Raw genomic sequence first — 26,863 nt, forward strand, 5'->3', positions numbered from 1 at the left:
CACCCATATTTTGGTCAGACGTTATTTTCCCCATAATCTAATCTGTTTGCACAAGTCAACCACCTCAAGCCAACTATTTGTTTTATTTACATGCGACATAAGGGAATTGATCAGACATTTTCATTTGTCGATAATATTAAATCACTTTAGTTGAGCGTCTGTTATCTTACCATTCAAAACATACCAATCATTCTCCCCAAAAGAAAGCCGTGTCCTAATTAACAAAAGAAATAAATGTAACGTGATGAACATTCATGTGATGTCATTGATGTCTCAGGTCATACCAAAAGGATCTAAATTATTCCCTTATGAAAACACAAAACAAAAAAAGGCTGGTATTTGCCCTTCCAGATATGCCACAGGCATTCGGACTTTGGATTGTTATGTTTTTTTTCCTGAAGGCCATGGTAAGACAACCCCTGCCCTGGCCCACGTGCTTAATTAACTTTAAAGCATATGTTATTAGAGTAAAATAAACAGAATTAATAAATTAATAAATCTGTAGCAGCCATCATCATGCATTACCCAAAATTCAAATTTAATTATTAATCTTTGATTGATTATCTAAAATGATAGGCTTGAAATGGAAACGTAAACAAAGTCTTGAAATGGTAAGCATGGGCACTTGCAGGCAGGTGATTGGCTCACGTCGTGTCTGGTTGTCATTTTCTCATACTCCTACTATATATTTGTGTATTTTATTACAAAGTGGATGTATTATCGTCGTCGTCAGATGAGATAGGGTGACTGTAGATGAGTTGTACACAACAACTCTCAAGTCATCACAGGCATCATTATTTTCATGATCCATAAGTCACAACTATCATTTCCTATCTCATCCATCTATAATGACGGTGCACAAAATTAGATACTAAATAAGATATGCTCTGGTGGCATTTTTAGTATGTGCGATTTTGTTTTTTATAATTATTTTTCGATATGATTTAACCATATAGTTTTTGTTTTTAACAAATGATAGCATATTCTTTACAAGATGATAATGCATTGATTACGTCAGACAGTTTGACTAAACCAAAATTAACAAGATATCGAATACATTATGATATATATTGTATGAATACTATTTAACAACATTCTTAGCACAATTTGATCATGCGTTAGCATAATTTAATTATTCTGAGTTTACAATCTTTAATTGAGATGTCTATATCAGAGTTTATTCGATCTTGTATGATCATTAGTAGAGACGCACCAAATTATCTTTATTTTGATGTTAAACCACTATATTATTGTAGTGGCCCTTTGTGTCTAGTCTGTATTGAATTTTTGTGATTAATTATTTTTTTTGTTGAATTATTAATGCAATTTTAAAATTTGTAAATGAAAAAAAAACAGCATTCTCCGCTCATCTAGCAAAACCTAACTCGGTATTGATGAAATCCATGTGAAACGAAGAAGAAACCACACCCAATCAAAGAGAGAAAACTAGTAAACAAAAACTCATTGATTTCCATAGTTCACGGTTACAGGTAACTTGAGGTCCAGGTATTAAGCGTGTGGAACCCATAAACCACCCCTACCGCCACACCAATTGTAAACATTTAATTAAAAACTACACCAAATTAATAATTAGTAACAATAAAGCAAAAGGATATTTAAAATATTTTACTACATTCGGTATGAAAATGCCATTTTACTTGGTACTGATTGGTAACTGGCATCATTCGGTATGAAAACATTTTGACAAGACAAGTATTGGGTGTTGTACCACCCAGCTTTGATAACAAAACAGTAGATTGATAGATATTCTTATCAATTGTCATTAATCGGAGATAGCAAAACAGTAATATCTATTACAAATTTTTTTAAAAAAAATTACCATAATTAGCATAAAGTTGAATACTTCTTCACCGAATTATTATTATCTCCAAATAAATCATGTCCTCCGATCCGATGCATAAAAAAGAGAAGGAAGAAATCACATGACACATTATCTGCAATTTTGAAGCCCTACTTACATAAAATAAGTAATCACTTATTTTTTCCAACAAGTATTTCTCCCATTCTCCAAAGATATATAAGTCAGGAAAATAAATTAAAAGAAAAATTTAAAATCAAAGCCACAGAGCTCCGGCTTGTTTTAACACGGGCACAAGTTCACCTGAGATATGGGTAGCCATAACTCTCTCCAACCCACCAAACAACTTCCCGCCCACAAACACGGCAGGAAACTGCGGCCAATCCTCCTGCCCTTCCCCGATCAATTTCCGCAATTCAACGACAACGTTGCTCTCGTCGTCCTCGTCGACCTCGAAAACCGTGGGGTTAACACCGTGGCCCAGCAGCAGCCGCTTGACGACGTGGCACATGCAGCAGCCGCGCCGTCCGACAACCGTAACGGCATTCTCTGACACTAGTTTTTGTACGCTAGCTGCCGATCTGCTGACCACGGCAGCAGCTTTCTGATCACGTGCCGATGACGACACGTGGCCGGGTGGAGTGCCCGGAACCCATGTTCCATAGGGAATAGCTTGTGACTGCATACTGTTTTTGAGTTTACTAAGGATGCGAAAAGGAACTTGAAATGTTTTAGAGAGAGAGAGAGAGAGAGAGAGAGAGAGGGGGCGGCGGTGTAGAAGTGGCGTTCGAGAATGGGCTTTTTATAAATTGGTTTGTGAGGGAGAGAAGCGTAGACTCTATCGTCAACGGCAGTTGCGCAGTGTCCTGCGTCAGAGGGTACTGTGGGTGACGTGGTTTTACGTCATCCGCGTTGGTCGACGCTAGACAGATTCCAAGTAGCTATTAGCGATGCCCCCACACGTTCCCATTAATTTTCCCACCCATTTTTGCCGTTGTTTATTTCTTTCACCTTGATATAGATACTCAAAGCCGAAAGTATTGGCCCTACTCTTTTGCTCTCATCTATCTACCCCTTATTATTTTAATTATTATGGAGTTGAAATCAAATCACTATCCATAGATGGTGAATGATTGATATTCATTTGATGCATTACTAGTTAACAATCCTTTATTTGTGTGTCAAACATTGTTCATCACAAATCATCAATGAAATTCAAATCATTGCTCAAAGAATTTCACATGTCTTATAAAGTTAGAATAGAACAATTATCCTAATTTGTACATCTACGAATAGTCATTTATGAATGTAACAAACATTATTCATCATAAATTATCAACCAAATTAAACTCATTGTTTCGAGAGTTTCACATGCCCTATAAAAATGTTTAGGTTGGCTTTTAGTTTATCCTAAGTTAGTGCATAAAATATAGCGAAACCTTTTCATTGCAAAATGGGTGAGTGAGTGAGAAGTTTCTTGTAACGATCAAAATCAAAGTGGGTGAAATGAGTGATGCACATATTTTCACCAAATTAGACATAACATCATCTCATGCTCTCTCTCTCTCTCTCTCTCTGTGTCTCTCTCTAGTACAAATGTTGAAAGTAAAGCCTCCCTTGATAGAGAAAGAAACAATTCCCTCCTATTATCATGCAAGCCAAAGCCATGAGGCTTAGAAAAAGCTAAATAGAAAAGTGAAAGCCATGATTGATATATTGTTTAGTGGAACAAGGGATCTCAAATTCTCAACTAGGCTCATCCCAAATAATCCCAACGCCCGTGTAAAGACAAAGCCGCTCCCGGACGGTGCGTGTGCGCCCGTGTACACGTAACAATACGACAACATCCCGTGTCGTCACACACCATCACCGGCTTAGCACAGCAATCGCAATCAACGCACGACACGTGGCGTGGATAAAATGAGGGATCGTATTTATCTACAACCGAACCTATCATTTTCAGTCACGTTGCAAAAACTTTAGCTTCTTTCTCCTCTGCTGACGACTGCATGATGCGGACGTTGTTTTATTTTTTCCTTTTTGCGTTAAAAATTCTCTCCACGCCATCTTGAAGCAGTCAAAAGACTCGAAGGTGGGACATTCAAGCGGCTGTGAGTCTTAGAAGCTTTACATATACGCATGTTTGAATAGGAGCCATGAGTCACACATGTGATCATCTTATTACGTGGGGTCAAGTCAACGCTATGATATTTTATTTTCTTGTATTTTTGTTTTTGTTTTTGGCAAATTATCAATGCATATTTGTGACATTTACTTATTCGAAAAAATTACATATAATAATGTCACGAAATCTGTCTGAAATTTGTGTAGATGAATTGGTTACTTCTTGAAATTTTAATACAAACGATGGTCTAGATTATTTTATATTAATTTAATATACAAGATAATTCAAATTGGAGTGCAAGGAAATATTAATGCGATTAAAATTATACGATTATTGTGTAAAATATCATCCAAATTAAAACGCACTCATATATAATATTCCGAATCATGTAGAGATTCTAAAAGATAGGTTGATGCATGCCTTTTATGGTTTTTCTTTGTAGCAAGAATGGGTTTTGTTTTCTTGTTGACAGAAAAAAAGTGTGCTAAATTAGGTTTACCACATTACTTGGAGATTTGAACAAGAAGAAAAAGGCTAATTGGATTATTGCGTGGAAATGGGCAAGTTTGGTAGAAATAAGAACAGAAACCACGAGTTGGGGTTTACTTTGAAAATTGAGTAAAGGTTGTTAGTTGGTCAATTCTACAAGAAACTGAGAGTAAATTCAAAATCCACGAGAGTACTACTATTCCCAATCTAAAGCCAATCGTTTCTTGCAGGACGAATACTCAAAAAAAACATGTTCACTCAAAATCAAAACCAAGACCAACCGAGAAAGAAGGTTCCATATTTTACTTCAAGAATTTAAGATATATTAAATGAAAAAAAGGGCATGGGACCATTGAGGAGAGAAAACTAGGCCGCGGTGAAGTTGGAAGACTGGTCCAAAGTAAAGTAGCCGTTATTCCATACCATGTTACACGACTCTTGGAGCCAGCAAGCTTAACATATAGTGATTTGAAATCGATATCATTGTAGATAATATGTCAATAACAAAATGTAAATAACATATCTTATCAAAATACATTATGCACAGAGATATTTTATGGGTTCTTTCTTAACCAAATACATCCTTGTAGTATTTTTGGTGGAAGAACTACTTCGGTAAAACCATGCCGGCCGATTAGATTGACTATATATAATATACTCATGATCTCTGTGCTTAATTTATTTTTTTTACTTTTAAGTCGTTTTAGTATATTGGTCCATAACCAAATGATAATTAATTTATATAAACATTTCCATCAACAACAAATCACAAAGTTAATATGCAAATCACAAAGTTACTTCAAATATATATGCATAATGTCAACCAATTAATTAGACCACTTTCTTGATGTATCCAATCTCCACATCCTGAGTTGGAAAGCCATGGATGAGTGCATAAACCTGAGGGATATTGCATGTTGATCATATCGCACCCTGAAGGGTGAAGGTGATATTTACACGTGTAGTTTAATTTGATAACAAATGTACACAACCGCAACCTCTACACGGTTGTGTCCCACGAGAGAGAGGTCGTTGCATAAGTGCAACGAGTGGTTGCATTCGCGTTTCGCAACATTAAAGTTATGTTGGACCCATGCATGTGCACACGCCATGTCTGAGGGAAAATAAGTCTCCGTTCTTTTACCTCAACTCAGTGTTGTTTTACTTTTTAAATTCTACAAGAATGTAGGTTTTACTGCTTATATTTGGTTGGTTCATCTCGAGCCAAACATTGCTTGATGTCAAACATGTGCTAAGATGTAACTATCCAAGCTCATAAATTTGTTGTTGTTATGTGTGGACTTGATGAAATGAGTATTCCAGAAAATTCCATAGCCGTTCATGCAGACATGCCTTTTAATGGGCTATCAACTTTCGAAGGTGGATTTTTTGGCCCAGTTTTAGTTCGCCCCTACCCTCTTCTTTGTCTGCAGATCTTGAAGGCTATTAGAGGTTTAGGGTTATTGATATAAAGGAGAAGCCATGTATCTCGTTGGACTTTATTGGAGTTTAAGGTGTGGCGTGCCTGGTTGAGAAGAAATAGTGTTCAGATGCTCGTTTGAGTGTCGGAAAGAAGCTAGGTGGTATGTTGTTTCTCTTTTGAGCGATGTCTCTTCTTCTCAGAACAGAATTATTTTCTATTTGATGGGTTCTATGATCACACTGGTATTGCACGCTGGATTTGCTTTGACTTTCTAGTTATCTCTGGCTTCTAGTGAGATGAGTTCCATTGTACTTTTTTGATTCATTGAATCTGGGCTCTGTGTTGATTGTTGAGTCATAGATTTGACTAGATTTCTCCATGTTTAAGGGATATTTTATGTTGTTCAATTCTTTGTAATTGAACTTGATTATCAATGAATTTCCCTCCTTTTTCCTTCTGAAAAAAGACTCCCATCTCTTCATCTGAAAAACATGGCGATAAAATGTTCAAAACAAAAGTCAACATAGTCAAGGCCTAACTTGGGTTGGTACAACTTATAATAAGCTAAAGCTAAACTAGCTAAATGTTTCAGAATGAATATGCATATATAGATTTTCTCCTATACTTACATCCGAACGTTATTATCGTGTAACACCATATATTTTCTACTACCCTTTTCAACGCCATGTATTTTTAAATATCCCTTTCTACTTTCCTTCATGTTTAAAATGGCGTCCGTACGATAATAATTTCCGGACGTCCGGACGAGAGAAAAACTATATATATACACACACCTAGGTCTGAAACCAAATTTTATTTTAATCAGCTTGCAGTTTGTTTTACCGAGTTTATGATAACATAATTTTCTAGTACCAACTTTAGGGTTTAGGGTTTATGATATTTTGATGCCTATGGCTAAGCTAGTTCAATGCAACATATTTAGTGTTCATGAATATGACAAATATTTAATACCATTATGAATCTGTCTGAGAGTGTAGTAGTAGTAATCCATTTTGGAAAGGTGGTGTTTTTTTTAGGTGTTGATGTCAGTCAAAGAATCGAGCGAGAGTTTGATCGCGGCAGACTGCATGACAGTTGAGGTTTTGCGCCTTCATTTGAGAAGATATGTTTGGCAATTCTATAACTTAGGCCATAACCAAAGTACTTGATAATAGTAACTTGGGCTTACATTGATGCCTCACACACACACCCACCAATGCCCCATGAATGCAAAGTTTACAGTCTTACACCCAAATATTTACTCACCCCGCCCAACAAGTCCACAGGGCCACACTAGTACACTATACTCAATCTAATGGGCTGGAAATTTCATCAAGCAATAGAATCTTAAACATAATAAACCTAAGTAGCTCGCCACACTACACCATGACTCTTTCAGGATAGAAATAGAAAAAACAAATTAGACAAACTAAAAAATGTTATGCGAATGGTAAGTAATGAACTCCAATAATGCAAACTACAAGTCCACATACAACTCACAGATGAATCAACCAAACAGAAAATTGGTTTTGATTTACACTTGCCACATGATGTTATTAATTCATAGTTCTATAATTGACGATGAGTTTTGATTTAAGAGTACAATGGATGTGTATAAATGCGTGGATACTAAACGTAAAGTTCTATTAAACTTGCTATATTTCTTTTAGTGACAGAACATTTTGGTAGAGCATTATTAATTTTGGTTGAGGTTAATTACCGGCCAAGGAAGGAATCGATGGTCACTGCAACTCCCAATTACAGTAGGACATGTTACCACCATGTGCATAATTACTTTCCTTTACCTATCAAGATAATCTTTATGAATTAAATCGTATTCGTATTGGGATTTCTTTCCTAATAATTAGTTGGCTTTTTTCCTGTTTCTTTATGGATGTGTATCTCTCTTATTCCTTCTTGAATCAGAGTTACATCTATATAAATAGTGTGACCCTGCCTTTCTTCTGCTCTCTAGTTTGTATCCAATCCAATTTAGTTCTGCAGCCGAGATGAGACCTTGTGATAAAAGTTCCCAATCTCTTGGAGCGCCCTCTCATGGTCATGGTCGTGGTCGTGGTGGTCGCCATCATCAGTCTTCCTCAAAAAGATCAAAAAGATCAGCACCCGGAGAATCAATATCGAAATTAGTGATGAGTAATATTAATCTTGATGATCTCCCTGAATTTGTATTACTGGAAATTCTATGTCGACTTCCTTCGGAATTTGCGGTTCAATGCATGTGTGTGTCCAAACGTTGGTTCAGTCTCATTTATAATTCTTATTTTTTTCGTCGTGTCCAAAGTGATAGACCCATTACACGCACTGTCATTGTCCCGGATACACAGCACGCAAGGACGACATTCTTTTCTGTGTCGTTGGAGGAGCCTCCTCATGAGCTGGTGTTCAAAACACCACCACGTGAGTTCTCTCTGAGTTTCCTCCCTTGTTTCCAAGCTGATTGTGATTCTTTAAAAGGCGAGCCGTGTGTGGTAGGAACATATAATGACTTAATTTTGTGTTGTGCAACCACGCATTATCAACGTGATTACTACATCTGCAATCCACGCACCAAGCAATGGGAGGCTCTCCCTCGTCCGCCTCGACGTGGACGCCACAAAAGGGTAATGGTTGGATTCATATGCGATCCCAACTACAAGTACAAGAATGATCGAAAGCAAGCAGAAGCAGAAATATCTAGGAGGACTGTCAATATTCAGCTTAATAATAGTGTTATTAATGTTGAGTATAGGTACAAGGTTGTGCGAATAATTGATGATCAATGGGAACGTCCCAATCAGTCCTCCAGTTTCTACATGGAGATCTTCTCTTCTGAGACTGGTAAATGGAGACATTCACTTGTTTTCAGCCCGCGGAGGTTTTGTTTTACTAGATTGTCTCCCCACCCTGGGGTTGCTCACAATGGAAGCTTGTATTGGTTTACTGATACTGATCGCTTTATGGTTGGGCTGGATCCCTTCACTACTCGTGACCAGCTTTATATAAATGACACTGGTAACTATTTCTTTCGTTTCATTGATGAACCTGAAGACGAATCTCGAACAATGCATTTCCTAGGTGAGTGTGGAGGAGGGTGTCTGAGGATGTGCATGTTGCCTCATTACTGTGATCTTAGTGGTATGAGTGTTTGGGAGTTCAAAGACGATGGTCGTGGTTATGTTGATGGTCAAGTCGACGGGCCTGGAAAATGGTGTTTGGTAGACAAAGTTCGCCTGTTCCAATTAGTCCCGGAAAATCCACTCCTCACTAAGTGGGACCGTGAGTCGTCTACAAAAACGGTTATGGTGCTAGCTTTCGATCCAAATAGTAAGGATGTCTTGTTTCTACATTTGTTTGGTCGCATTGTCATGTACAACATCCGTGCAAAAACATTAAAAGAGACCACTTGGACCACTCCATTCACAACTCTCCTGCTCCGTTGTGCTGGGTTATCTGTCTTCCCAGCCTTTCCTTTTGTGCTCCCATGGTGGCCGACGCCGATAATTACTAGTAGGGGTTGGCGACAAAGATTCAGCCCTAATCGTTTAATTCCTCACACAGCGAAAGTGCAGCAACATACACCAGTTTCATCAAAGAGGCCAAGGGAAAATGGACGAAAGGAAGCGGTTGCGACTGCCGCTTCTTCTTCTAGGCGGCCCAGTAAACGGTCTAGAAGGTAATTCATTGTAATTTTGTATACATAAGCGGGAATGGCTGGCCACAATCTGAGTTTGATGTGAGTATATATAATGTAATCCTAGTTAATTAAGCTAAGCTTAGACCTTGTCGTCCTTGTAATGTAAGTAACACATGTAGTCTCTTCAATTTGCCACTCATGCAACTACATGTGTTGCTTGTACGAAATTAATCGATCAAAAAAATTTAATACATTTGTTCAAATGTTCTGTTGAAAGTTCACTTCCTATATGTGCGATGAGATACTCTAAACAATATCAAGAGAATCATAAAAACAAATCATACTCGTCAATCTATGAACATTATAGGCAAGATGAAGAGCAACTTTAATAACTGTGCACCCCAATCATGGCCAAAGATGGAACTCAAACTCAAGTGCTTGTTTCTCCTTGTGCCTTTTGGGCCTCCCTTATTTCAAGTGCTACATATTCAGCATCGTCAGACGGACGATCAAAATCCACAGTTGAGAATGACGCATCATGACCACTGAAAGAAGGTGAAGTGCCTAGTGACAGTGAAGTTTCAAGAGAAGCGTCCAACGAGAGTTGTGCTGAGTGAGGGTGGTTCCTAAGAGCCAGGTTCTTCCTAGCCTTGGCTCTCCATTTTTTCAGCCCTTTAACCACGTTTGCAGTGAAAACTGCTTTTCTCATTGATGTGCCCATCTGTGTGACCAAAGCATAGAGAGGCAGAGTGACATAGCCACAGAGGATTTGCACAATTACACCCATGCCCAGCCTTATCACAATATCCTCCGTTTCATGGTGGAAGCATGATCTTAAGCCAAACTTGTACTGTTTTTTGAAACAACCAATTATATGCAATTAATTAATTAGTAAAGGGAATATACCATTTTCAAACTTCAAACAACATGTCGGATTAAAATATGTGCTTACTTACCCAAGTCCATGTGAAGAATGCCAGCTGAAAGGAATTCTGCAAGATGCAAACAAATTTAAAAGATTATCTTCTTTTCTTAATTCCATTATTTTATTGGCTTTAAAGTTATGATTGAAGACTCACCTGAAAGAGTATGAAGTGCAGAAGATGGAGAAGCAATTGAGGCCAGTTAAACCAGAAGAAGTGATTGCTGGGCTTCACAAGCAAAGTTCCTCTAACAACATGAGATTTATCATGGCTGTCAAGGCACATCTTAGTTATGATGCCCTGTAGCTTTGTTCCAACCAGTAACAGCATCTGTAGGTGTAGCATAGAAGGAGAACAAAGCATATGAAAATTGCAACTCTTTTTTTTTTTCTTTCTAATATCTAATCACAGCTTTAATTAAGTATTAAAGTTGATTTTTCTCACCACTAAAGGAATAAAGGGAACCCATAAGTAATTGTAAAAACCTGCAGAGGTGCAGCAAATGATAGAGTTAGCCAAATTAAAAGAAATAATTTATAACTGGATTCATTCAGGCTTGTTACCATGTGCATTGAAGAATATGACAAATACTGAGAACAACCAAATCCACCAGCTGCAAACAAGTTAAAAAAAGAAAATGCCAAAGCTTGCTTAGTTGGAGAGATGTGAAAGAGAGATAAGCATCAAGGTCTTATGATCATGAAGAGCCATCTTAATGAAGTTTACCTTATCCCCATAACTACACCAAAATCCTTCTCCAAATTCCTTCTTATATATTTTTGAAAGTTAAAATGGCTCCCTTCTGCAAAATGAGCCTACAAACAGCACCCAAAACTTTTTAGATTGAACCAATCAAATGAGTCATTCATGATGTGTTGACAGATTAATACCATTATGAATCCATGCCTGAGAGTGAAGTAATCCGATTTGGAGACAGAATTAAAGAATTGTCTAACAAAGGAAGCCTGCATTTAAAAGATACATCATTAAACTTGCTATATTTCTTGTTTATTAGTTACAGAAGAGTATGTTTAATTAAATTTGATTGAGTTTAATTACCGGCCAACGAAGTAATCGATTGTCACTCCAACACTTCAAATGTCGCTTCCCGAATGAGGTTTGATATGTGAGCTGAAACCTCCTTGGATCTACATGTTATTTGCAGTATGGTGTCAGAAAAATGTGGTTAAAAACTCAAATGGACCCGCAAAGACTTGTATGCAGATATCTATGCCATCCATTTATATCCCTTGAAAGCTTACCGTAAGAAAATTGATACTCCAGTGTTCTGGTTTCTGCCTCCCAAGACTCCCATCTCTTCATCTGGAAAACAAGACAATATAAAATGTTCACCAACAAAAGTCAACATGGTCAACTCGAGTCAAACTTTCCCTTTTAAAAGCTCAAAAGAAAGAACAAGGAACCAAAGATTTCAAAAGTTTGTTAGAGTTCACAATTGTGGAAGTCCCTCTACAATTTCCCTTCCTCTTTTTGAAGTCACAGTGCAACTTGAGTTTTATCTTAATGTTTGCAAAAGTCAAAAGCAGACAACCAAGCTTCACATGCATAACATAGGATTAACTATTATTTAGGCAGCAGAAATGTAATGGAAACTGCTGAAAAAAGCAAAGAATTAGTGAAATGAATGAGTTACCTTGGCCATGCCAAGAGCAAAGGTGAGGACGCAAGATGAAACGTGGAACATAGCAAGCACAAAAATTAAGTATTGCAGCTCATATGCACCTTCCCTCGACATCAAAGAAACTTTTCCCTGGTCAGAGCATTTGGTTTCCTCGACAGCATGACCAAAGGTGGAGCTCTTGCAAGGAAGAAAAGATTCACCAACGCTCTTTGGGATGCATATATTTGCAATTGGCTTTTGGCCCACAGTTAGTAGCAACGATATGAACCCCAACAGCATCAATTCTACATGGAGGGATAAACACAATCTCAGAACAGAAAATAATTATGTAGCATTTCTTATGTTACGTATGTACCCATCATTTTATATTAAGTTAAGCTTAATTAATGTTGTGGACTCTAACCTGATTTGATCTTATCAAGAGCCTGAATGAGAGACTTCCTCTTTAACCTATGAAAATACTGCACAAATATTTCAAGACAGAAACAAATGATCACCTTGCATTGCATGGATGGAAAGATGAAACAGAGTTTTATATTATATAATTATAACATACCTTGTGTAAGAGATGAAGCAAATACTCGATTATTATGGAGATCACTATCAGAACAAAGACAACAGTGGCCACAGCCCATGTTGGTGCAGCTTCAAGTGTGTTTGCAGTTTCCTCACCTCCAGCCATCTCTGTCTTTGCTTTGTTTCTCTCTCTGTCTCTCTCAAGGGCTGAATTGGGTTGGTACAGTTCATAAGCTAGCTAAATGTTTCAGAAGGAATACATATACACACCTGGGTCCTGGGCCCACTAGATTTCAGAGGGCATGCTAATTGGTCATAGAATAGGAGCTTTTTCAACATGGGGTGCGCCATGTTTGACTCTTCCTCGACCTTGCACTGCATCAATGACGTGTCTGCACACCTCTCATTCTCTTGCTACAGTGGCCAGTGGTTACTGTTCTGCTAGCGGTTGTATAAAAAGACAATACAAACTCTACATCACATGTGAAAAAATACTGAAAATTATACACAAGAATTGTATTTTACAGATCCAGGAAGATTTTGGTACACCTAGCTTGATCTAAGCTGAGCTTTTTTTAATTTCTTGGTTTTACACGTGATTTTTTATGTTTATTACTCAACACGTTTTTGTGATGTAAATTTGATATTACACAATATGTTGGTTTTTCATAGACATGGTTGTCGGTTTAGACTTTTGAGGACCACAAGAGTATTTTTCAAGGACACGGGATATCGTTACCAATGAACAGCTTTTCTTTGGACCAGAGTTAATCTCATACAACTCTTTGTTTGATAAAACTATTTGTATCATATTTATCGTCATATCGTCAACGGGGCATTTCTCTTGTGAGAAATGTGATTAACAATGTTGTTGTTTGCTTTGGTTGATGATCACCTTCGCCGAATACAGTAGCATATTGATCGCTAGTTGATTTGGACAATTTATCACTTTGGTTCAATAAATACGAGAAGAGAATCAAAGGGTCAATGGTGTCACTTTCGTTCACTATGTTCTAACTTGTGTGTTGTGTTCCAAGAAACTGGTGAATGAATAGAAAGGTGTGGAGACCAATAAGATGGAGAATGCAATTAACAAGAAATAGCAGAGATGTCTCTTTCTTTTCTTTATGAGGAGAGGTCCCTATATTAAATATATATATATATATATGTGTGTGTGTGTGTGTGATTAATGAGTCATTGCATGGACTTTTTAGGTCGAGTATCTTGGATTGATGCGACTATCTACTACATATAGAATATTCCAACGTTCAATAATTTAAGACTTTCAGTTCCCATTTCCAGCAAGACATGGCAATGTTTACGTGAGAGAATCACAAAGGCAATCTGGGAAAAGCCAAGACAACTGAACCGAGCAATAATTCATAATTTTCTATTGCTACACATTCTCTAACAATAACTACATCACAAAATTCTTGCTTTAGAAACAACAAAATACGAATATAGCAGGGCACTTTGGAACAGAAGAACAAGCATCATGTAGGGAAGAGGAATAATTTAATTAACAATTGTAATTGCGTGGATAGAATTTGCTCAGTTTGGATAGGCCCCTCTTTCCAACAGGGCTATCATATGAGAGGCAATACATAGATTCTACAAACTCTGTTGTTTTCAAAGCTGAATTAACAATACAATCAAAGTCACTTGAGGCGCTTAGTTACAATTTTTACCTCAAAAGTTAAGTTACATAAACGACAGCACACGGATAATCTGAACAAAATCTCAGTTGCCAAGAGACTTCACCCGTACATAGCATAATTATTGACATTATGGTAACATTCCCTGCAAAACAATGTCGACAGAACTAAGAAACTCATAATATAAACTTCAAGGGGTAAAATACTATATATATGCATAGAAAAACTCATTCTGATTCTCAACAGAAAAAGAGAAATTCAAACAAACAAAAAAGACCTGACAGCTAGATCATCTTCATATTAACTAGGGTTACTTGTATACGACTTTGAATCATATATGTGGCCACAATAAGTTTCATTGTGGTTTACATGGTACCAAAGTTTTGACACCACTGCAAGTAGGTTTTGATGCTAGGATGCAGACAAAACAAAAAATAGAAAGATTGATAAAAAGTAGACAGTTCAGCACTTACTAGTTACTGCCTTTGATCATCTGCAACGAGCCATTGTATCATTGCTATCCTTGTAAGCAGCTTTCCATCCTTTCTCCACGCCAGTCAAAAGCCCATTCCTATACATAAACACATCCAACTCACAAATCAGATTATCGTACCCATCAATCTTAGAGAAGATTAAATGTCCTGTCTACCTAAAGATACGATATTACAGTGTAAATTGAAAAGAGGTTGCATACTTTGGTACAGGTAATTCCAACTGCTGATGTCATCAACGCAGGCTTTGAATGAAACTGCACTCCAGGATTTAATGTAGATGCAGTTGAGGTTGAGTTGCTCTCTGTGTCTGGGACACGTTTTTCCTCAGACAATGAGAAACCAAAGAGTCTACAGCTGCCTTTGTATGGTGAAACCGCATCCTGACTGCCACTAAATGTTGATTGACTTATTACAGGATGATTTGAGATACCATGTTGATTGTAAGAATTCATGCCTCCATGATCTTCCCTGCTGAAGCTACGTTCACAAAATGAGGATGATGCTTGCTTTCCACCATCTGATTCAGAGACATATGGAGTTCGTTTTATAACTCTCTGTTCCTCCTGGTTATGACCATTGTATACTGAATTGAATTCCGGGCCTGGATTCATTGCTTGCTGGAACATTAACACAGATGATGGTGATGAAACTTGCACAGTCGAGGCAGATGGGTGCACGTGTGCATTATTGCTCTGCATCATGGCAGACCACCCATTTCTAAAGCTTGGCACCTGAAAACCATCATAAATTCCAGGGCCACCATATTCATGAGACTCGTTATTAGTGGAAGCTCTTCCATATGGTGGGCTTGGAAATATTTCTTGACCTTGCAAGACCTTATGGAATCGGAATGATTCACCAAAGCCTATGCCGGTTGAGGTAATCTCAGTATCCGCAAGTGACTTTCTGAGACCATTACCTCCAGCAGCAATCCCAGAACCACTAGAACCATGAAAACCCCTCCTTGGTTCAGATGGATGTTGATTCTGACCGCCTAAACCACCGAAATGAGTATCAAAACCCAAAATTTCTTGACCTTGCAAGACCTTCTGGAACCTTAAAGATTCCCCAAAGTCTGATGCTCCAATCCCATCTGTAAGAAAAAAAAAAATGTTACAATCAATAAATTATGTTGCAGAGACTGTCACAATGGAATGTTCTAATCTGAATGCATGACATACTAGGAACTGGAAATTCTGTTTTTGCTGCAGACAAGCCACTCCTGGCCCTCTTCAAACCAGCTGCCATTAAGCTATGGGAACTTGAAACAGAACCAGATGGCTCGATTTCCCATGGGGAAACCCTGCCATGCTTACTTGTGTCTATATCATCCCACCTTACCTGCAAGAGCAAAAGAAAAGTTTAAAACCAATATATCTAGTGCCAATGGCGTGAACTTATCACCTAGTAAGTTAGTATTGGCATACTACAGAGCAGAGAAAACATCTTTTGTGATATTTCGGTTAATACAACTTTCAAGGCAGTGAAAAATAACTCAACGAATCTTTGCAGCTCTAAAGACTTGACAGCTACAATAAGCAACACCGATGTCTATGTATGAAACATTAAAAACACTCCTTCATTTCTGAATATGATAGGGTTCAAATAATCAAGACCCTGAGTTTCTATCCACAGGGTTATGAGTAAGGTGTTTTGTTCAACAATTAAGACAAATTTTGTGACAAATACAAGAGCAGATTTATCCGTTCATAGCGTGATTTAGCCAAAAACTGTGCTAAACCCTCAAGACATTTCATGATAAATACAAAGAAGTGTTAGTAATTCATCCTAATTTTAACATGGTAAAGATGTCATACAATTTTCATTATATTTTGCCCTCTTGTCCAGTGGCCCAAATGCTTCAACTCTTGTTAAAAAAGGCTTACACCAGATTTGTTCATGAAATGGTTTCGCGAATCTTAAATGTAAAATCAACAAAGTAAACATACAAACAACTTATAAGGTGGGGGATCATTTACCCCTACCATATATAATATTATATATTAGTTTAGAGAACACAAAGTGCGGCAAGAAAGCAGTAATGCATGCTCGTGTAAAAGTTTAAGATACACAAGGTCCAAATGCTTTTGAAGAAAAAAAACACAAGGTCCAAATGCTTTTGAAGAAAGAAAAAAAAGGATATATATAGAAAGGCTCTGTTAAAAGTACGTACAACTAGACATCTCCATTTTGAACCAGGCCATCTTACAGGATCCAATTCACTAATTCCAGTTATCAGCCCAGTGTATCTGCCAAAAAGACATTTTAATTAAAATTTGACTTTAAATCCTTCAACTATGTCAAATTTAAGAATGCCAAACCTTCGCTCTGCTGCATCTTCTGTTTCAAAACGCATTTTGAACCGCATTCCAGGTGAAAATGAATGATCAAGGCACCTCAAAAATTTACGGGAAGGTATTATGAATTCTGATGAGCTGGCTCTACATGATTAATATGGAAAATTATAGGGAGGATAAGATCCAGAAAGACCAGATAGGTCTAAAATCATAACTTTCAAGATTACTTTAAGAATGTGTTAAATGAACGAGCAGCATATTACCTTGGATTGTAGAAGATGTTAAATGCATTCTTCATGGATATAGCATTCACCACATCCGTGATAGTGTTATAGTTTAATTGCTGGCTACAAAGAGTTGGATAAGTAGTGCACCCTTTAACCTGGGCTGCCCTTCTAATTCCTAGCCTCAGTTCTCCATCATCACCCCTATTATAAACATTGTATGAGAATCATGAATAAGGACATCCAAGTTTCTTGAACCGAAGGATTCATATACCTGAGAAACAGCACTGCATCTCCAGAGACGAGCTTCTTCTTGTTCACAAACGCACTCCATCCAGTGGTGAGCAAATGCCTTCGCGGCTGCCCTACTCAAGCCAAATGGAAAGAAGAATAAAAAACAGACAAACAATGAATCTAAAACATTCCATTTACAAAGTTCATAATAAAACCCTAATAAGATTGCTATTGTTTCATGAAGAGATAAACCCGAAACTAAAGAATACAAAACATGTCATATCTTTTGGCATACCCCTATAAATATGTCTGAACCTCCACTCCAGACCATGCAGATCCTTTGCTACGAGTTCTTGTGAAGGCCTTTGTTGATTGTAATCCTACAAGCATAACTTAGTTGTCTCAAAATAAAATACAAACTTGTACTTGATTAGACTATGAATCAGTTATAAAAATGATTTCAGGTAATGGAAGTCACAAACAGGTTATGCTGAACTACATGTTGGGGGGAATAAAATGAACTACAAATACCAGGGGAGGAAAACAATCCTCAGCAGCACGACGAGGGACGGAGAAGCCTCCATGAGTGCTAGTATCAGAAGCAGTAAGGGTTTTGCAGAACATATGGGGTGTGGTTGACTTCCCAATTGCTTCGACATCCTCCTCACCATATGCATCAGTTTCCCCTTCCCGCAGTTTGTGTTCAATTTCCTAATCGGATTAATGCAAAAATGAAGTCATCCCAATGTTCAATAGACACAACATAAGATAATCTCCAAGAAAAATAAAGAAAAGGAAAAAAAATTGACCCCCAAATGAAATTGAATGCATAATAAGTAGCTGCTTCAAAATGTCATGGAATGACTATCTTGTGTTGTTTGCTAAGAATGCCAATTGCCAAGATGGGATAAAAGGAGACAGACAGATACTAACATATAATCTTTGAAAATGCCAAAGCGGGAAAGAAAGCCAGAGAGAAGGTGAAATTTACAAAATTTCGGTTTTAAATTGTTTTGTTTGCTGAGAGATGAAATGCACTCGAGTCTACTGTATGGAAGGCTCACATTTCTGAATGACTTTTGACAATTAAACTGAGCTTTAAGTTCCAAAATCACAAAAATTAGAACCACCATAAGGAATTTCAAAAAACCAAAAAAAAAATCTATTTTCAAGCATTTTCTCACAAACCAACCAGAGAATCAAAACCACAACAAAACCCACCTCACTTTCAGGAACTAGTGAAACCTGCGCATATACATCGTCGGTGCCAGTCTCAGCCTGTGTAAAAAAAAACCCCAGAAAACATGAGAACCCAGATAACAAAAACAAAAAAGGCATCAAATTTCACCAAAACCCCCAAAACCGAAAGCATTGTGGAGAGAGACTCACATGGAGCTTGACATCAACAACGCGACAGAAGAGGTGAGGTCGGAGATCATAAGCGGAAGCTGGAAAATCAGAGACTTGCTCCAAGTGGCCCTGTGGAAGATACACTACCACACTCCCTTTCTTTGGCAGCGAAATCAGTGGGCCCGCACACGCGTGCCACAGCTCCAAGCACACCGAAGCCGAAGCCGAAGCGTCAGAAGCAGAGGAAGTTGAAGACGAACCAGACGACGGCGTTTCCTCGTCCTCCGTTGCACTGTTCAGATCGATTAGACCCCCCATGTGGAAATAAACAAAAATTGTACGGACCCAACAACAAGAAGAGAAGGAAGAGGAAGAAAAGGACTTTGCTTTTGCTCTGGTTCTGCTGTTTACAATATGAAGAAGAGAAAGAAGGATGAGGTGTGTGAATAAGAAGAGAGCATAGGAGGAGGTTTCATGTCTGCATTTTGAGAGGGGTGATGAGGAGGTTGTTAATTAAGTGCAACTTTGGCATTTGCTAAAAGAAGCTCAAAAAGACACACCCACAGCCCACCTCTCTTTTCTTTCTCCCTTTGCTCTTCTGTGTCTTTCTCTCTCTGCCTGCTTAATTTTCTTTTCTTCTTTTCTTTTCTGCTCTTTTCTTTTTCTTTTCCTTCTTGAGGGTGAGAAAGAGTGTACTACTGTTTGTGTGGTGTGTGGATTGTGGATGGGCTTTTGGGTATCAAATCAAAGCTTAAAGCCTTTTTCAACTTGAAGAGAGAAAAAAGAAAACAGAATTTAATAAGCAAATCACATAATTAATATGGGGCTTTGTTGCTGTTCTCTTTTCATATAAAAAAAGATTAAATTTTTTCTGTCTGCAGGCTGAGCTGCACTGCAGCACTGCTGCATCCGCTGCAACGCTGCAACTGCTGGGTGTGATGTGTGGCAGAAGGACAGTGTGAGAGAGACACAGAGAGAGAGGGAGAGAGTAATGAGAGTGTGTTTTTAATTTGTTTCCAATAAAATATCATGGACTGAAAAGTGGAGGAGGGTCTGTACGGCACCCCCTGTATTTCCGGGCGGATGTCTATTCTGTCCCCTTCTACTCCATCAAATCTCACTCGTATCCCCTTCCTTAATCCTCATTCTCTCCCTCCCCCATTTTTAATATTTAATATAAAAAGATTGAATTTTTGAGAAAAACAAAACCAAAGACCTCTTCTTCTTTTTTTTCTTTTTTTTTTGTCAAAACAAAAACAGAGACTTTGAACCCATTCATTCTTTCTTAAAGCCTAATTGGGTTGTCTCCCTTGGTTTCTTCTGATATAGATTTACCGCTTTTGAAGCCATTGGGTTCCTTCCTATATTATTATTGCATTGTAATTTGGGATGCTTTGGGTTTTTTCTCCTCTTCCTTTCATCTCTTGGGTTCAATTGATTTTTTGCATAGCCAGGGCAGAGACTATTGGTTAAAGTGTTGCTCAAAGAAAGTTACAATCTGGGCAATCTGAATTGGCCAACTTTGAAAGACAACTGTACTCTTAGGACATTTGCTATTGTGGGGCAACCCTTCCTTATCTCACAATCTAAACTTGGGTGCTATTTTAGCAACCTGTACTTGTAGGCTTTACACATTCAACTTTGGCAAGCTTTAGCTTTTTCCCACTCACTGAGTTTGCCAAGTTAGAAAAATCCATGGTCCAACTTCAAAGTGATATCACATAATGTTTTACGACATTCTTCACTTTTGCTGCAAATTTACCCAGCTACTTTATTTGCCCATGTTTGGATTTTTCCATAAGAGTCTTGGGGCCTCATTATTTGTTGTTTCTTAGGCAAAACGCAATGTCAAATGTGGGTCATTATGCCTAACCAATTGGGGGACAAGTAAAAGATGTCCCTTCCCATTTCTGCAGATTAAGATCAAGACTGGTAAAACAGTTAGTTACGAGCTTTGGTATGAACTCTGCTTTTCACAGCTTCATGCACTTCAGTAAAAGTTAAAAAGGAAAACCCTGGAATTTATTTTTAAGTGAAGTCAAATTGAAATATAAGCTTGTGAATGTGGGGAACACTTGCGAATACAAAATGTCAACCAGTTTGAACTTAGAGAGTACTGAGTCAGAGACATCTGAGATTGATTAGCACATTTTCACATGCAACATTCTTTGCTTGTTAATCCTTTCACTTACACACGAAAAAGTGAATAACCCCATCCTTCGACCAATAAAATAAAATAGAAAGATAAAAGGCCACACCACACATGGAAAAAAGGACCAAACTCCAGAATAATTGCCACGACTTTAGAGTGTTAGGCATCTCAAATTGTAGTCATTTGTCTTATTGATGTTGGTAACTTTCAAGCATGCAGCTATGTTTTTTTAGTTTGGTCGTTTGGTTAACTTAACTTGAGTATTCAATCAAATTAAAACAGTTAAGATACGAATCAGCTTTTGTTACAGTGGTATTTCTCTTCTTGGCAGTATAATGAATTTCCAATCCGAATCCCGTCCCCAATATGAAAAATAAAAACTTCCAATTGAGGTAATGTTAGTAAGTCCAAAGAATTCTTAAAACAGTTTTTCTATATAGCTACATGATATTGCATATAATAAAAACCTACGGACCCCTCCACAACGGTAAGAAAAATGGCCCATCATCAAGCGTCAGGCTATTTTTCATTCCGGTAAGAATCAAGTTATGAGTTAACTGTTGATATATAAACAAGCAAGATGATCAATCTATAGAAAGACGAACAAAACTTTTGTCAGAAATTCATTTGATATGAGTAGAGCCTGTATAAGTATGCTGTTCAACTCCATAAATCTGAGAAACCCTAAATGGTAAGGTAGGTGTGGAAAACGACAGAGACTGGCAAGATGAAGACGGTGACTAAAATTTTTGGTGTCATGCTCTGCAGACATTATAATTAGCAGTTTTCAACTTTACAGGTACTATTATATTTAATTATATTTTACTACATATCATTTATATTTATATTCTTAGTCTATGGGAAAAAGGGTATATTTGTCATTTGGCTTGATGCATAAATAAACATATGTGTCACAGAAAAGTAGCAGGTCTTTATCTGAGCCATCAATTGCAAAGAACCCAACCACACAGGGCTACAGGCTATAGGGCTCTATAGATGGATAGCTCTGTATTGCTTTTGTATTGCTTTGGTGAATAACCCGGATAAAACGGGTTACAACTCAATACCCGATTGAGTAAGGACTCGGTCTTCGCTTTTATCTTCAATAGGAAATTTTCCAAGTACCACGCGCCCTCCGAGAGCGTTTTATGTGTTTATGTTTTTTGAAAGGATACTGCAGGGTTAGGCTAATCGGCCAAGAAAAAGAGCCCGTTCCTATATATTCAGGTTTGAATCTTCCATTATCATTGATGCAAAATAGGCTCTACATGTATTAACATTTATAAATAATCTACATGTGTTAGAATAATTGAGCTTAATTAAAAATACGATAATGAATGTTCAAAACTTAAGGTGGAATTACTATCATTAGTGCCCTATTTTCATGTGTTTATATTTGGACATACCTTCAAACTTGTTTGTTAATAACGAAGACAGTATCTAGGAGTTGACAAGCAACAAGCAAAGAAACCCTAGGAGTTGTTGTCCTGTTTGGGATCAGTGGCTTCTCATCCCCTTCCCTTCTATTATCCTCCATACTACTCCTCCCTCCCTCTTTGACCCTACTTTCCTCTTGCTCCTTTTTTTGTTTTTTTTGGGAAGACTTGGTTATGGTTGGCCCTGATCCAGTTGATTTTCACAGCAAAGTGTGTGACAAATGGTGGAGGAGAGTTAGAACGAGAAGCTTTAGATGTAGGGGTTTGTCCTTGATGTAACTTATTTAAACTAGGACAACTTAGACAATAGATTTAGACAAGTTCTTTGCGATTTATTCTCTCCAAATTGTTTCAGCCTTAGAGCTGACTTTGCTCACTAAGGAAGCTTTACCCATATCCATCATATTGCTAATCAAGATGACTATCTATGTGCTTTTTCAATTAATTTAATAAAAGACTATAACTTAATTGATTATAAAAAAAATGAAAATATCTTGTTTACCACATTATTTGGTGACTAAATTTAGAACAAATGTTTATTCTATCATTATTAATAGGTGAAATAACAAAATTACATTTGCATAGATGAGTAGCTTTCATATACACAATCTTATTGTTAAATAAAATGTAGCCAATAAATTAAAAAAATTCATAACAACCTCTAATTTCGTATGGGGAAGGCAGTTGCGTGTGAGTGTTTTTTGTTTGTGTATTGAAGTTGATGGTATGAAACAGACGTGACTACAGGTGCCTTTATAGGAGCGTGGGTTGGCATCATAATTTGTTTCCCTTTTGCCTCACTTTAAACTTTTCTGTCAGTCCCACCCACCGCACTACCTTTCTTTTCTTTTCTTTTTTGCCCCTTTCATTCTTAAATTATTGCTTTCGACCCCTGGATTCTTTATATTGTTACCTTAACCCTCTTCTTATTTATTTAGCCACCCACCTACTTTTGATAGACATGCCACCTCATATTCTTTTTTTTTCTTTTTCTTTTTTGAGAAAAATAGTTTAGGGAGAGATTGGCTGCTCTCACAACCATCACGCAGACCCACAACCTCGAGCATGAAGGACTTACACATGGCATCTAACTGCTAGCTGCAATCAGTATGAATTTATGTAGAAAATTATTAATCGCACACCAACGATGACTGCTGATAGCGAGACTCGAACACTGATTTTATGGAGCTACACACAGTATAGAGACCTTACAAACTGAACCAACCCTCGTTGAAATGCCACCTCATATTCATTAATAAAGCATAACATTGAATTTGGAAGTGCCCACATCCATTCTCATTTCTTTTCTATTTTCTTCCTTTACTATTGTTTATTCTTTTATTTAAAAACCTTTTTCTCTACGTTTTGATTTCACTGGCTTCCTGTGTTCTTGTTTCTCTTTTTGAAGGTCAAATGCCATGTTGGTAAGTTACCCAGTTGGGAAAACCATGAACAAAGTCTTTTTCTCTTTCACCAAGTATAGTTATATTGCTATATTTTTCAACTCCATTTACACATCTTTATTTATTTTTAATTTTTCTTGTAATTTTAAATGTAAATAAAGTAAATATCGGTATGTGGTTTCCCAGTGTTGAGCCACAACAAACAAGTGTTTGTCATTTTTCAATCAATCAGATTCAAAAACCCAGCAAAATTATTGATTATTTGCAAACAAAAACAGAAAGCGGACGAAACAAAGAAATCATGACAGCGAAATCTCACGGAGTCTGTATGCAGGGTAAAATCGGATTAACAATATAACAAAGACAAAATTCTTAAAGTGGGGTGACAATTTGTTTTGACATCATAGTGCTCTGCTAATGGTGATCAAATTCCAATCCTTAAACAATGTCTGTAATGACGTCCTTTGACTAAACTCCTTTGTCTGTCGGTCTGTTTTGTTGCTTCTGCATTGTGCTGGTGGGTGGTAAAATCGTAAATGAAGTCAATTATTGCTTATGCTTTAGCTTTCTTTTCACGTATAGTCATGCACAAGGTTAGAATTCAACTAATGTATCAACATGTTTTTGCTTTTTTATGTTATCGTTATGTCATCATGTGTTGCAAGTCACACATGTTAATGTAGAGTATTCATTTACTATTACTAAAACATTAACTTGGGTCACTCACTCGTATTATAAAAAATACCATGTGGTGACAGTCCGACAACCACACATGAGTATTTTACGATGCTTCCGTGCCAATTATGTAAGTTAATAATTGCCCCATGAATGTGAAGGAATTGAATCCAAGTATCCTTTCAATCCAAGCTGTTGTTTTGTTGGATTCACACGAAAATATGATGCCCTTGGCTGAAATTATCTGAAAGAAGAACGGCAACATGGGCCTACTCAAACAGAGTTGTATGCGCATAAGTGCTAGAAGAAAAGTGAAAAATGTCAAGACTCAAGGCTCAAGGCCACTCTAATTTGTTGGGTTTCTTTGTTAATCTCATTGCCACCCAACGACAAATATTTGACTTTACTAAAAAGTGGACGGTATTTTTCCATAATGAGTCAAGTTTTGCAATTTGTCACAGTAGCCACACACCTACAAGTGCGGAGTGTGGACACAAACCCTAATCATCATATTCCCGCTAATTTTTGTTTTCCACAATCTATGATTTGGTCCAATTTTAGAAAGGAGGGTCAATGTAGATGTAGGGATTAGTGTTGCTATCAGTGTGAATTTTACCAATTCAAATGATTTCAAATTGACTAGTTTTATTGGTTTGGCAACCTTTTTTACAATTAAAAATCGAAAAGGAAAAACAAACATTTGGTTTAATTAAGAAGATTCATTCTTTATTTTGGAAAAGTTAAAATCCAAAAAGAATCTACAAAATCTCGAGCCCGGTCCATACAAAAATGCTAAAAGACATGTAACCATATTAGTCAAGATTTTTAAGGACGATTGTGTTGTACGTATTGTTGATCCAATGTGCTATCATCTCAATTTTGTCGCTAATCACATCATTTGAAAGGGTCTTATTTTGTAAAGTTAAGTGATTGATAATGGCTATCCATCATTTGCGTTCATGGCAATGTATATTTTTCGGCCTCGGTAATAATTTGGTCATTGTTTTATATTATATCATCATCTATCAACAAGCTCAAATTTGAAAATATATTTGTCAATTTATGTGGCAGTTGATGTGCGCATTACATCATTACGTCAGAAAACAAATTATATCATAGAATCCAATGAAATAAGACCATGTATATCGGAAAAAGAAAGCTAAGAAGAAAAGTTATAAGATATGAGAGTTAAAAATATATATGCGCACATCAAAATGTGCTTTTGTCACATATCTACACATAGTTTCACTTAAAACCTATGAATTTGAGCATACAATAAAACCAAAACACAAGCAACCCCACCTACAAAAACCCTAGAGTCCCCCACTTGTGCTCAACCATGTGAACACATTAGCAAATTAGAAATACAAATCAAGTGGGCCACCACCCCTTCCTTATCTAAGCACCATTCTTCTCTCTACTGTCCCCCTTTGCTCCCAAAGCCCAAACCCAAACCTAAACAGGAATCTCGACCAAGGACTTCACCCCCACTCTCGATCCCCGTGCGTGATCTCATCTGCCTCTGCAAGCCAAAAAAATACAGTTACACGCGTTCAAAAGGCGCGTGGGGGTAATAAAAGGGTCAAGATCAAAGGGGAAGGCCCAAATGACTAAAGGCGTCGCTTTTGCAGAAGGCCCCTCGACTTTTACGCGGGTGCTGCCTCTGCGCTCTCTGCCTCTCTCAGCCTTTCATCGTACTTTTGTCACGTCAATCATCTGCACGCGCCCCGACCTCTGCCTCCCTCCCCACCGTACGCGTGTCGCTGAGGAAGGGCTATTTCCGTCATTTTCGGATAAGTTACCTCCCACCAGCCAGCTGCAACAGTCCATAGGCGCAGGTCAGAAAATTTTCTCCCTCTTTGCTTTTCTTCTTCGTTGCAGGCAGGGGTACTTACTCATTTATCATATCCCGAGATGCGGTGGAACACGTGGCGGGAGATGTGTGGTGGATAGGACCCACTTAGGAACTGGATCGGTCTTTGTCCGTGCAGAGGCTTGTCGGCTACTTATATAAGATAAAAGGTTATGTTGATCGTACGGCCAGGATTCATGAATGGGCCAAAACTGAGTCGAAGCGTCAGAGGCCTACCCAGAGCTATAAATCGCGGGATGAGACGGATAACTGGCAAACACCAAACTACCCAATCTCTACTTTTTTTCTTTTAATATTATAATCACACCTTATTATATAAGAAAAATCTGCAAATTTTTGCTTCCCAAAGAAAAAAGGATTCTAAAGTACTATAGTCAGACTTCGAATGCAAAATAATTACTCTTAATTATTTGAATTACAAATTCTATAATTTATGTAATTTATTTTTAGAATAGAATTTTGATTCTATTTGATTGACGGAAGAAAATCGAGTTGTGAT

At 37.5% G+C, this 26,863-nt stretch overlaps 3 protein-coding genes across 3 annotated transcripts; all 3 read right to left on the reverse strand.

The window, feature by feature from the left end:
* Positions 1-1,845: 1,845 nt before the first annotated feature.
* Positions 1,846-2,760, reverse strand: LOC103324825 (glutaredoxin-C9-like). Its single transcript, XM_008226937.3, has one exon. The coding sequence runs from the start codon at positions 2,502-2,504 to the stop codon at positions 2,076-2,078; it is 429 nt and encodes a 142-aa protein (XP_008225159.2). The 5' UTR covers positions 2,505-2,760; the 3' UTR covers positions 1,846-2,075.
* Positions 2,761-9,579: 6,819 nt separating this feature from the next.
* On the reverse strand, positions 9,580-13,012 carry LOC103324826 (MLO-like protein 12). The gene is made up of 12 exons (XM_008226938.3): positions 12,612-13,012; positions 12,459-12,516; positions 12,068-12,339; positions 11,676-11,736; positions 11,473-11,561; positions 11,304-11,378; positions 11,140-11,228; positions 10,977-11,026; positions 10,858-10,898; positions 10,570-10,743; positions 10,447-10,482; positions 9,580-10,340 (listed from the first exon to the last, which is right to left on the reverse strand). Exons 1-12 carry the CDS (start codon positions 12,735-12,737, stop codon positions 9,921-9,923), a joined length of 1,491 nt encoding a protein of 496 aa, XP_008225160.2. The 5' UTR covers positions 12,738-13,012; the 3' UTR covers positions 9,580-9,920.
* Positions 13,013-14,069: 1,057 nt separating this feature from the next.
* On the reverse strand, positions 14,070-19,890 carry LOC103343484 (auxin response factor 3-like). Its single transcript, XM_008247139.2, has 12 exons — positions 18,865-19,890; positions 18,697-18,753; positions 18,007-18,186; positions 17,771-17,855; positions 17,516-17,606; positions 17,281-17,445; positions 17,042-17,161; positions 16,894-16,969; positions 15,902-16,061; positions 14,921-15,813; positions 14,700-14,797; positions 14,070-14,371 (listed from the first exon to the last, which is right to left on the reverse strand). Exons 1-11 carry the CDS (start codon positions 19,141-19,143, stop codon positions 14,744-14,746), a joined length of 2,160 nt encoding a protein of 719 aa, XP_008245361.2. The 5' UTR covers positions 19,144-19,890; the 3' UTR covers positions 14,070-14,371; positions 14,700-14,743.
* Positions 19,891-26,863: the final 6,973 nt, after the last annotated feature.

The sequence above is a fragment of the Prunus mume genome, linkage group LG3, assembly GCF_029339155.1.
Source record: "Prunus mume cultivar Tortuosa linkage group LG3, ASM2933915v1, whole genome shotgun sequence".
In the NCBI taxonomy this organism is placed as follows: Eukaryota; Viridiplantae; Streptophyta; class Magnoliopsida; order Rosales; family Rosaceae; genus Prunus; species Prunus mume.